This window comes from Aspergillus tanneri (genome assembly GCF_003426965.1).
Source record: "Aspergillus tanneri strain NIH1004 chromosome Unknown AapTan_6_pilon_pilon_pilon, whole genome shotgun sequence".
NCBI classification, from domain to species: domain Eukaryota; kingdom Fungi; phylum Ascomycota; class Eurotiomycetes; order Eurotiales; family Aspergillaceae; genus Aspergillus; species Aspergillus tanneri.
In genome coordinates, this window is record NW_022984633.1 from 2105208 (window position 1) to 2117613 (window position 12406).

The window sequence follows — 12406 nt, forward strand, 5'->3', positions numbered from 1 at the left end:
GAACCATAATATTAGAGAGTCTGAGATAGACAACCCTGGGGTGATAATCCGGGAGAATTATATTCTGTATGCTGTCCCGAGCTATACCATGTTATGATGATGAGGTGACGCTGATGGTGATGCATTTATAGAGAATTTCTGGAGCGATTTTGCCCCTCTCCCGCTAGATTTACCGAGAGCAAGTTTTATTAAAGAACAGAATTCAAACACATTTATGAGAGAAGAAATACAGGGCTCACTGGAGAATATGGTTAAACACAGAGCCATGCACTCTCGTTCGTGTAGTTCCCTGGGCCCTTGAAGACGTTTCTCCGTGGATACCTGCAATGCTTGCGAGTATACTCCACAGTGCTACCAGCACCATCGGCGAATTTTGCACCGCGAATATAATCGGGAGCAATTCCCTTTTCTACCCATTGAACTGTGGCCATTAGAACATTGTTCTCTGGGTCATTCCCATTGTATGTCCTTAAACCGTTCCCGATACCGTATGCACCATCACCTTGCCCACAGTGTGCCATTCCACTAACCTGGAAAAACCGATAGAACTCGTCCAATTGATCCGGGCCAAGATTCATTGTTTCGGCCACTCGTGCGTAGTACAACTTGGAGTTATCGGAGCTGATGAGCTGGTCTTGAAGGCCATGGTAGGTCAGGACCTTGCCACCAGCGTCGCGGAACGGTGAGAGATCCGCTTCCCAGGTCTGAATGTTGAATGGGTTTTGCTCAAGGGCAATAGCAGCATCCTGGACATTAAAAGTGGTGGCATCCCAGTTGGGGTTATTGTAAACAACATAGCGGTACCAATCTTCGCTGTAGGGAAACGGTTTGCCGTTGTACATCATGAACCTAGCGAGCATCTCAGACCCAGGCTGCATGCGAGGGTACAATAGTGTTCCATTCACCCCATACAGCGGCGACAAGACGTTTCGTACGGTTCTTGCCTGTGTACCGGTGATACATCTGTTCGAGGATGATCCAGGCTTACAAATGATAGTCTCCATGATCGGGTGGCAGAGATCTGTGTCTTCGATAATACCATCTACTGCTCCATCCATTCCGTCACATTGTCGCAAGATCTCATCATGAACTACTTTCCACAGAGCAGGTGATAGATAGGTGTCCGAAGAGGGTGGTCCAGTAAGCGAATAGAAGTGAGCGCTCCACGACAGCAGGTTGATGAAATTTAATGCGGGAGCACCTGCAACAACGCCATCAAAGTCATTGGGGTACTTCTGGAGAGATTTGAAACCCTGGCGGCCGCCTGTAGAGCAGCCCAAATAGTAGGATTTATTAAAACCTTGCTCATAAAATAACTTCGTGAGTTCCTTTCCCACCACGACTCCAGTGTGAATCGACCGATAAGCAAAGTCTTCGACAACCTCAGGGTGCCGATAAAAGGGTTCACCGGATGATCCATTATGGCCATTATTGGCGCCAACCGTTGCAAAGCCCAGTCCCGATGCGTATGCAACGTCATAGTACTGGATACCTAGGACAGATCAGTAACCAATCTCAGACCCAGCTGGGTAGAGAGCCATACAACCACCGAGCCCTCCATTGCCGGTACTCAGGAAACGACCAGTGTAGTTTCGTGGAAACCAAGCCTCCATGGTGATTTCACTGCTGTTCGAAGTCGTGACAGTAAGAGCAATGCGGCAAATATCTGCAAGTACAGACTGAGAAGATTCGCCGCAGCTTGGGGGGCTGTCTGCTAGAGAAAGGTTCGTGTTCCTCGGGACATAGTTAACAAAATTCACCTGCACGTTAGGCAGATGAATCTTGTCTGCGAAGCTCAAGCATTGGTATTTGAATGGGTCTTCATGGGCAAAGGCTGCTGAACCAAAGGAAATTATTGGCAATATAATATGGAGGGGAGTCATTGTAATAGATTAAACGGCCTTGGACCGGCATTCTGGTTCTTGCCAACAGAGGACCCAATCTCATCTATATAGCCACTTGGCTTACATGAGGGGTGGCCTAAGGAAATCGCCGGTGAGTATTATATTCCATGCATGTTCCAGAGATATGCCGAGAGAATTGCTATTGGAGATAGGGCCATAAAGAAGCTTCGACAGACCTGATTAGCTGTGGCGCCTGGAGAATGCGTAATTCGCCCCGCAAGATGAAACTCTGACCGAAAAGGCCACGGCGATCGTCATTTGTGGAGGAAACGTGGCAATGAAGGATGGAAACTCTGTTGATATGATTTGTCCCCAGAGACTTCCCCACAATCAAAATAATTAAGTTTAGTAAAGATTTGAGAATCGGCAGTTGCAAAACGATTGCGAGGTCGTCAACTACCTTGGCTGCCAAAATTCTCGGCTAGTCCCGATGCCGGGAATATTTCGAGCTTCGAGATATTATGCAAGTGTCCAATCCCACAGTAAAATAACAAGCATATTCAGCAATACTAGCCGAGGCTCGTAAAATACATTATGTTCCTGTTTGCCTGCTCCTGGCCACATCTCTACCGAAACAATGCCGTTAATATATTCCTACTTTCTAGTGCGATTTGAATCAGGCATTATTTATCTCTTATTAGGCTCTGGTAGGAAGGCCATCAAGAGGCACCTGGTGACGCGGCTAAGGCCCTTATTATTTTGCAAATTAGTAGTCTTGATCAGCTTTTGCTTAGAAAAAGGGTTACAAAATCAGTTCAACAGTACTATTGCTAAAGCCCATATAAGTATTAAATAAAACAGAATAAGCCCACCCATCTTAAAGGTCTAAAACAGAACAAGTAAACACGCATAAAACACTTTTTGTTTAAAAAAATAGAAAATTCTTTCCGCATCCTTGGAGTGAAAAGGATGAATTAATTTAAAACATATAGAATAAGGAATATTATTACGCATGGGCTAAGGGCCGTAATACTTAGCCCCATTGTGTGTCATCGCCATACGGCCCATAAAGAATGATATATCATAGAAGTCGTGTTGCAAGATGCACTGTTATACTAACTTAGCATTATTTTCAAATAAAATAGGATGGAATTCTCACAGGCACCAATTAAAAGCATCACAATAGCAATCTTTGGGTTTTGTGAACCTAGTATGCTTAGAAGAAGGCCACATATTGTCCATGAAGAATATGTCCCAAAGAGGCCACCCAGAGAACTGGATTCTCTGTATCGAGCTGCTGCTTCGTCTATCATTGCTTGCAGGTTGGCAGCAGTCGCAGCAGTTCTGTCAAGTAGAGTCTGCGAAATTCGCATATTCGTTTGCAAATTCTCCTGCAGTTGAGACTGTATTTGGAAGGTCTCAAATTGCTCTGCTTGTACTTTTTGCAGATTATAGGCATTCAGTTGAGATTTTTCGAGGGAAATTTCGAAGTTTCGTAAACCCTGCAAGGGATCAGGATCATTCAGAATATTGAGAAAATGCAACAAACCTCGGAGACACTCATCTCTTGCTGCAATATAAACCCAATCCTTTCAGATAACCATTCCTGCTATATTAAGCATGATAATAACACTGATTGAGAAGACGACACTTGACCTACTATAGAAGCGTCAAATGCCTCGACATTGTGAAGCAACTTGATTATATCAACTTGCAAAAGTGTTTCCAATTTAGACTGAAGGGATGAAGAGAGCTCATGATGTGTCAGAGCATCCCGTCGATAGGCGTGCCTCAATTGCTCATTTCTAGCAAACGCCTCATCATGAAGGGTCTGCAGAATCCACTGTAGGTGGCTAGCCTCGGTGGAGATATTGAGTACTTTCTAACTGAAATTAGCTTTACTTCCATGGGGCAGTAAGATCTCACATTTTCTAGGACGGTGGCTTCATCATCGACCCTGCCAAGGGCCGAGGAAACGACAGTGATTGCCGAGTTGACACCTAATCTTATGTCACGCAAAAGAATTTCAAAGGTCTCTCTGAATCGAGACTGTGTCTCGTCAAACTCTGTTACCAGTTTTTCCTTGAAAGTTTCGGCCGCTTGCATAAACGCTTTATACTGTGCAGTTTCGGCCGCAGCCATCCGCAAGGCTTCCTGGAGACCGCTGTTGAGCTTAATGGAGCTTTCAAGAATGGATTTATGCAGCTCCAGAAGCTCCTCCTTCTCATTTTCGACTCTTGCGGCTTGGCAGATGACCACAGCATTCTGCCTACTGTTGCTATAGGAGGTCCACCATTGCGGTCGCGACTCTAGTGTCTTGAGGCAAGATGCAAGCAGTTCCTTAGGTAGGGTTTCTGCATTGTTAATCTCGGGCTTATATTTGGAAGAAAATCCAAATATTCCCTTTCTGTGATGTGGTGAAATCGTCACCGGAAGACAAGGCGGAGGAGTAGATGCACCGGCTTCATTGAGTTCGCAGATAGCTAGCCTTGCAGCATATAATGATCTAATGTGCTCTAAGGCCAAGTACATATCAATATCTATATTAGCAGCCCTTCCTCCAACTGACTGGCAGGACGTAACAAGTCTGGAGGCCGCTACTCTGTTACAAGAGGGTGACGACTTCATTGATTCTAGTAGCTGAACCGCTTCCTTGAATATAGCATCATGTTGTTGAGTCTTTGAATTTAAGAACGTCACAAGGTCAACATCTTCAACTAGACTGTCCGATTGGTGGACGCTGCCTGTGGATTTTCATCAGCACTATAGTTCCAAGTCTGGCCCATAAATGACGTACCTCTCGCTGCTTCAGAGCAGTTAGAGTGTGGAATTAACAGGCAATATATCAAAAGAGATGCACGGAAGACTGTGAGCAAAATTGGTATTGTCATGTTGGTAGTCGGTATCGGAGTAAAGGCAATAGAATGAATTAGCACTGTGTCAAGCACTGTCGTCTCACACCAATTACCATGTGTATCGACGAAAAGAAAAAGTGATAAAGCAGGGCCATATAACAGAGATGAAATAATGAGAGTGGGCCAGATAAATTCTGAATTGAGACGTAGACAGAAAGGCTGGAATACTATAGTGACATTTGGATACTCGTCAACAAAGGATATAGATGGGAAGCATGATGTGAAGTTGATGTGGTGACGATTAATACATCTCATTAGGAGCAAATAGCCTCCCTACTCTGACACAATGTGGCGACCACTGTCATCACGCATCTCAGTTTTCTGACAGTGAGTTCTTGATCGCAAAAGTCGTGGGCATTTCTGGATCTATACAATGGCAGTCACGTGGATATAACACACTAACCACATTTAGGACAGGATCTCGGAGCAAAATCAGTCGGGAAGCGGAGGTACAAACTGCCATCGCCACGCAACAAACCTCACTAATCATCACCATGTCATGTTCCATGACTCAGAGCTGCTTTAGACAGCTTACACGAGGCCCCTGGAAACAAGGGTCTCTTCCTATTTTCCTTGCGCCTGCGTTTTCTCTCCAACAGACACAATGTTTCTCTACCACGTCACCGACGCAATCTCGTGTTGGCGGAGCTCCGCTCTCCATACCTCCCTCAGTTTCGTTGAAATTCATTGACCTCCCTCAGACTGAAGTGAGAGGAAAGGCAAAGGAACGCCCGAAGAGTGCAATTGAGGTTAAGGGACCCTTAGGTAAGCTAGAATGTTGGAATGCAGTACCGGAAGCTGTCTCTCTAACCATCTGTCTGAATTATAGGTGAATTGACTCTGAACCTTCCTCCCTTCCTAAAGGTCGCACATGATGATGCTTCGAGAAAAGCGAGCCTCACTGTAGAGGACTCATCGATTGCACATCAACGTGCCATGTGGGGTGGGTATTTCACAAAATGTTTCCCTTCTAGAGATGTCTAATTCTAATACTCGATTTTATTTCCTAGGAACTACTCGTGCACACCTACAAAACTACATTCTTGGCGTATCGGAGGGTCATATTTGTATTCTGAGTCTCGTTGGTGTCGGATACAGAGCTACCATCGAATCAACAGCCACTACTGTCGAGCCCGAATACCCCGGTCAGCAGTTTGTTTCTCTCAAGGTTGGGTATTCGCACCCAATTGAATTGGGCATCCCACGGGGTGTCAAGGCCAGTACCCCGCAGCCAACCCGCATCCTGCTGGAAGGGATTGATAAGAGTGTGGTCACGAAGTTCGCAGCGGAGATCCGGGAATGGAGGCGACCGGAACCATACAAGGGCAAAGGCATCTTCGTGAACGGAGAAACGATCAGATTGAAGGCCAAGAAGATCCGGTAAACATTGGTGCTAATAAGGTGGTTGGGAGGATCAATTTCTGTTTTCTGTATATGTATATCCCAGACATTTTTCACTTAGTTCGCGATCTGTGTCTGCCCTTCCTTTTTAACATGTACTTTTAGACGTCTCTAGCATGTGACTGTTCTGGAAATAAAGAAACGAAGCAAATTCATCACAAGGGTTGTATTCATCATAAATATATTTTATGGCAGCTACTCTATAGCTTCAGGACGAGCTTCACAGCGTCGATAACTTGGTCTTGGATCACCGCGGGGGCAGCAACAACACCCTTGTTGACAGCCAAAGTACGACCCTTGCTGAAGTCCAATCTCTGACCGTAGATATCGGTCACTTGACCGCCAGCCTCACGCACAATTAAATCCCCAGCAGCATGATCCCAAATCTTTTCCTGGTAGTCTTTCCTCACCGGTAGTCGCAGATAAATATCACCTGCTCCTCTGGCAATGGAGCAGTACTTGGCTTGAGAATCCAGTCGCACGCTTGGTGAGGTGATCCCCAGGCTCTGAGCGACAGCAGCATTGTCGTCCTGGGCGGAATGGCCAGCCTCAACACCCTCGCAAAATACGGCCTGGGAAATGTTGGGGACTGGACCCATAGAAATCGACTTGCTCTCAGCAAGAGCACCGTTTGATAGAGAACGGCTGATGGCTCCTGCACCCTTGATGGCGGAGAAGAGAACGCCATTACCAGCGTCGCTAGTCTGATCAACACCAATTGAAGTAGACATGGTGGCTGAGTTGTCCACAGGTAGATTCGGGCAGCCAATCACTCCCACCTTGACATCTCCATCCTCGATCAACCCAAGACACACAGCATATTGACCGCCACGCAGAAATCCTTTGGTACCGTCAATGGGGTCCAGAGCCCAGACACGGCCCTTTGCGCCGCCCACGCTCTTGCCTTGATCGATAATGTCTAGCATTTTTTTCTTCACTTGGTAACGGTCCTCCTAGGAGGCTGTCGCTTTTGCTATCCTCCAGCTTGATGTCCTGAGCCAATCTCCAAATCTCCGCGCTCAGCGCCTTGTCTTCACGGAGAGAACTGGCCTCTTCTTCCGCGACAATCTCGTCATTGGGGAAGTTTTTGCGAATAGCCTGGATGATCAAGGCCTGGGCTCCGAAGTCGCCAACGGTGACGGGCGACTTGTCATCCTTGGATACGGTGCCCTTGGCTTTCTCGTTGAACACCTTCTGAGTGAGAAGAGTTGCTCGCTGGACTGCGAGTTCGGCGATAAAGCGCTCCTGCTGGTAAGACATGGCGGCGACTTGGTTATAGGAGCGTGAAATGGGAGAAAACAAGTCGGAGAGCGGGGTCAGATGGCGGGCTTTTAAGACGATACTGAACCCCAGAAGCAGAGTGGAGCAGACGAGGACTGTTGAGAGACGCGGCCGGCGAATTGAGAATCGATTTACCGGTTTTGCTGGACTCATCTATATGTATATATTTATGCCAGCGAGAGGGAGGCAGTCAGACTGCCTATCTACATAGACAAGGAACTTTTACTGGCAGAAAAAATGCAGACAAGTTGTCCCGAGTCACGATTCGAAGCTGCAAATGCCCCCAAAGCCAATTCAAATGGCGTAATCCTCAGGCATTGCGGCGCCTACGGGCGACTATTGATGCCACTCCGCAAAAATCAATCTTCCTTCAAGTCCTCTTACTGCACCTCCAACCGCCTTCCTATTATTAAATCTAGTTACATAAAGTTAAGGTATATTATGATAGACATGCATAATATATCTACTGTGTACAGGGTAGGTCTGTTTCTTATCCTTTTTTGATCTCTTAGATGACCGGGTATTATGGGTCGCAAATCCATTAATTTGAGCCATACAAGGCTGATATTATTTCTCTTTATAAAACAGAAGAAGCAGTTGATACTATTACTATTTATATTAAGGACAAGCATAATATTCAAGTTGGCAAGCGTACATTAAAGACTCGTCTTCAATAATAGGGCGCTCAAAAGCAGGACAGGATAAAATCTACATGCTTGCATTCAAGTGCTCTTTTTTCGGGCTGGACTAGATAAAAAAGAGCAATTTATGTAACTACTGCAAAAGGACGGCCTTTTAATAAGCCCTCCGTCAGGTTCTGAGCCTGTAGAACCTACGATGGGTGATAGAGAAATATTCGGGATTGGGGATCTGATCGCTCCTAGCGCCTTGGCGAGCTATTCCCCCCGAATCGCCTCCATTCTTTTAGTAATTGAGCGGGAGGATAGTTGGGCAAGCAGGCAATACAGTTGATATTGTTATCCTCCAGATCCTTAGTAGGTTATTGGCGTGTAGTTGGTACAGTGTTCTTCTGCCACGCATTCCTTCCCCTGAGCAACTTTAAACAGAGCAGACAAGGGAATGGTCAAGAGTAGAGTAGAGAGCTTTTGCACTGTTATAAACGCAGTCAGGTTTATATAGTTGCTCAGTACGAATCTCTGTATCTAATTTTATTATGCCTAACTAGGTTACTTCTTTTCCTGTTAGTAATCGTCTTTTCTCTATTTACTATACAATCCCTCCTGATGCTGTTGGCCGTAGGCATCAAAATATACAAAGACAACAGGGAAAATGTATTTTTCTAGGACCAAACTAGCCTTGGTTAGTAAATAGATATTTAAAGCTTAGCCGTACAGGATGAAAATCTACACTGTAATTAATATCTATTTCCGCTATACAATTTAGATTTATTATAGGGTTTCTGCCCGTACAGCAGTAAGTGTCCAACAATATCTTGACACTATTTAGTTTATACAGATTCAAACCCCGCGGACGCCACGTAGAGAGTCTTATACAATGAATGATGCTTGTGCCATATACGTATCTTAGACAGATAGAACGAATGGTATTTCAGAAAGACCAGTACTATTCATGTATTTTATATATTAATCGTAGATCTCTCTGATAGCTCACTAACAAAGTGCCCATCTTCTCCACCCAAGAATGAGATGATATCACATCTATTACAACAACGAGAGACAGTGATCACCGTTTCTCATTCATTCTATCCATGTTTCCAACCTTTCTCGGACCACTTTTATCCAGCTCAGGCTATTCCATGTCCTCAGGCTGTGCCTCCTCCGCCAGCCGCACCGATCGATCGCCAGGCTTAGGCCAATAGGAAGCAGCGACAACAACTGCTGCCCAAGCCAGCAACCAGAAGGCATTGCGATATCCATCAAAAGTGACGACTCTGGTGTAGTTCACGGTTTTACAACTCTTCTCCATCAAAGCATTGGCACCCGTCAGTACACACTAGCGCCGCCCTGATACGCCGTATTGAATAATGCGCCCGCCACGGCATGATTTCCCCATTCCATCTGTCGCAGGATACTCTGAGTCGGGACCAAGGTGACAAGACTCCCGACGACAAAGATAATCGTCGCCAAAAGGGCGCACCAATAACCTTCTCCATGGCCGGTTCCACCGGCACGGTCCGGAGTAGCAAAGGCCCAAGCGACAGGTCCAGTTGTGGTATAGATAGATCCGCGACCAGGATGTTCTTCTCCCTTGCAACACGAATCATAAGCATGGCGAAGACTCCACTCCCGATGGCAGCGAAGGAAGCATGGTCGAGTCAATGTATTAGATTTTTTGGGGGGGGGGGGTTCATACCAAGAAGAATACCGCCGTCAGAACAGTGGTGTAGCCCAGCAGATTGACGCATACCTGTGTGGAGATGAAGAACCATGTACTAAAACTTACCCCAAATGCGAAGATGGCAATGAGCATTATCAAGAAAGAGAGAGACTTCCACAGGTATCTAGTGATCGCTGGATTAGAGACTCGGTGTTCTACGAAGATAAATAAGGCCAACAAACAGACTCCCAAGATAATGCCAACGAGCACCGTGGCGGACTTCTCCCACTTCTGGAGCTATCATTGAGTCCGTATACCAACAGTGCAACACCTGTCGTGAAAATAAAGGAACCTGTAATATCGATAGGCAAGTCCTTGAGGCTTGAAAATTGTGGTAGGAACAGGAATGCTAAGATAGTTGCCATGCCAGCCATTATTTGGCACACCCAGAAGATAGATCTCCAACCCGCAGATGACGCTATGAATCGTCAGTCCGATACCAGGATATGCACTTCAATCCGAGAATCACATGTAAGGAGAGATGCAACTACAGTGCCGATAGTCGACCCGAAAGGGCCGCACGCGGTGTATATAGCCAAGGCTTTGTTGCGTTCCTCGCCATCTGAAAAGGCATTGTTGAGAATTGCAAGTCCATTCGAGGACTAGAACCCAAATATTCTTAGTATGATTATGGTCACCAGAAGCATGGAGATTGTCCGAGGAACGATGTACGGTCAACCCGGCCCCAATCCCAGATATAGCACTGCCAGTGAGCAACGCTGCTTTGTTTGGTGCTGCTGTATTGGTGATATTGGATATAGCAAGTGTAGTTGTACCGGCAATGAGGAGGTAGGAAGCGAACGTGATATTGTAAACAATTAACACCCAATTAATACTATTACTGTGGAAACCCAGAGACTGTTCAATATCTGGCAGTGCAAAGAGGACCGATGAAAAGTTGGAAGAGATCCAGGAAGTTCACAACTGCTGTCGTAAGTAGAACGAGGTTTAAGTCTGCACAGGGGCCAATCCGTTTACCCAATCGATACGGTGGCAGCCATGACTTCCTTCCAGTCATCTCTAATTTGGCTACCGTAGGGTTATTCTCAGGAGGCGGAATATGCAACTGCGCTAAGGTCGGTGTTCTTGAAAGCTCTCCAGGCAACGGTTCTTAACCAGGCTGGATATTGCCCGGGATCAACCCGGAGACTATCCGGAACACGATGAGAGATTCTCCAGTAAACCAGGTTGTCACTTGCGGATCAGCTCCTCCCGAATCACGCCCAACCTACACGGGTATAAATCCTGCATGCACGGTGTGAATCATTCTATGAAAGGCGACAGATCACTACGCTGTCAGCGTCGATTGGAGGTATTGGCAAGGAAATTTGGCACGGGAAAGGTGCCCTCGTCCAAAAACACTCTCTAAGGACAGCATATAAAACACTAGGATCAATATTGCTCCCAAGAGCAATAAGCTAACCCATCCCCTATCCACATACCATATTGCACCATACTTTTAAGCCACAGAAGGCATTCCTAGAAATCCAAAGAAGCCAGCAGCCGAGATCCCACGATGTTGACAATGGAAGAGGCTCTAGCGTAGGCAAGAATCTCCTATATGGGTCATACAAAATGGGTTTCACAAGGCACAATTTCCAACCACATTGCGGATCCCGCCACCGACATCGTTCAATCTTATCGTTACAGCCTAATGTACATGTACATGTACGGTTTGATTCTAACTGTCTAGTTCCGGCAGTCCTAGGCACAGCCTAAAGCCGATCAAATCTTTGACCCGGTAATATCCGATTTCAAACAAAGTAGTCGTGAAAAAACAAGTGTGCCGAGGCTTGGCCTGGATCGCCTATTGTAAAACACATTCTAAGAAAATCGAATCTTGCTGCAGTGGGTATTATGCCTATAAGCCTCAATTTAGCAGGCCAAATTCCTCACCCGCCACCTCAGGGGCTATTTTATTGATATCCCACTGGCAGCCATTTAAAAGATCCCACGATTACATAGGAGGTACTTTGGTATGCCCCTGCTTTTTGTATAGGTAGAGAGTGACGATATAATGGTACAGCTGATCCTCATATCCCATATGTAATACTAAGTTTTCATCAAGTAGAAAACCCAGACAGCTTGGAACCACCCCATTTCTACAACTTTCCTACAAAGGCTGGTTGAGTCTTAATTTTCTCGACAACAACTCACGAATCTCAGTTTACGGGTTTGAGTCACTCGCACGCCGCTTCAGGGATAATGGTCCAGTCTTGTGTATATACAATTATAGGATCCGACGCTGTTTTCATGCAGCGCTGTACTTCTTGGCTAGATGTCAGAGCATGTCCTTAATGTAATACGGTCTATTCGCCAGCCCGGCTATGAACCTAAATTCAAGGAATGTTCTATGACCATGGATGATGTGAGGTCTAGGAGCACTTTGAAATATTTATATTTCATGTACCTATAGTAGCGGAAATAGGGAGCCCCGTGGAATGGGCTAGAAATTTGTTCGATACGGACACATTTGCTAGCCTTATACTACAGTATTACAATCGATTATGATAGGCACGTGGTAAAATACCGCGCTTCCCACATGACGCAAACCTTTATTCCCTGGAACCAGGATGACAAGCACTAAAAATGCCCTTGACCGTCCGT

At 45.9% G+C, this 12406-nt stretch overlaps 5 protein-coding genes across 5 annotated transcripts; 1 reads left to right on the top strand and 4 right to left on the bottom strand.

Annotated features, from left to right (window-relative positions):
- Positions 1-251: 251 nt before the first annotated feature.
- Positions 252-1613, bottom strand: faeB-2 (putative feruloyl esterase; the record flags this gene model as incomplete). Its single annotated transcript, XM_033573321.1, has 2 exons — positions 252-1492; positions 1544-1613. 2 exons carry the CDS (start codon positions 1611-1613, stop codon positions 252-254), a joined length of 1311 nt encoding a protein of 436 aa, XP_033423873.1.
- Positions 1614-2954: 1341 nt separating this feature from the next.
- Positions 2955-5071, bottom strand: ATNIH1004_008717 (putative nuclear membrane fusion protein Kar5; the record flags this gene model as incomplete). The annotated part of the gene is made up of 7 exons (XM_033573322.1): positions 2955-2959; positions 3004-3346; positions 3394-3450; positions 3505-3726; positions 3771-4588; positions 4642-4650; positions 5056-5071. 7 exons carry the CDS (start codon positions 5069-5071, stop codon positions 2955-2957), a joined length of 1470 nt encoding a protein of 489 aa, XP_033423874.1.
- Positions 5072-5253: 182 nt separating this feature from the next.
- ATNIH1004_008718 (mitochondrial 54S ribosomal protein uL6m) lies at positions 5254-6143 on the top strand (the record flags this gene model as incomplete). The annotated part of the gene is made up of 3 exons (XM_033573323.1): positions 5254-5524; positions 5589-5702; positions 5770-6143. 3 exons carry the CDS (start codon positions 5254-5256, stop codon positions 6141-6143), a joined length of 759 nt encoding a protein of 252 aa, XP_033423875.1.
- Positions 6144-6360: 217 nt separating this feature from the next.
- ATNIH1004_008719 (3'(2'),5'-bisphosphate nucleotidase) lies at positions 6361-7420 on the bottom strand (the record flags this gene model as incomplete). Its single annotated transcript, XM_033573324.1, has 2 exons — positions 6361-7064; positions 7099-7420. The coding sequence occupies 2 exons, from the start codon at positions 7418-7420 to the stop codon at positions 6361-6363; spliced, it is 1026 nt and encodes a 341-aa protein (XP_033423876.1).
- Positions 7421-9211: 1791 nt separating this feature from the next.
- Positions 9212-9892, bottom strand: ATNIH1004_008720 (uncharacterized protein; the record flags this gene model as incomplete). The annotated part of the gene is made up of 3 exons (XM_033573325.1): positions 9212-9353; positions 9413-9669; positions 9776-9892. The coding sequence occupies 3 exons, from the start codon at positions 9890-9892 to the stop codon at positions 9212-9214; spliced, it is 516 nt and encodes a 171-aa protein (XP_033423877.1).
- Between the last annotated feature and the right edge of the window lie 2514 nt (positions 9893-12406).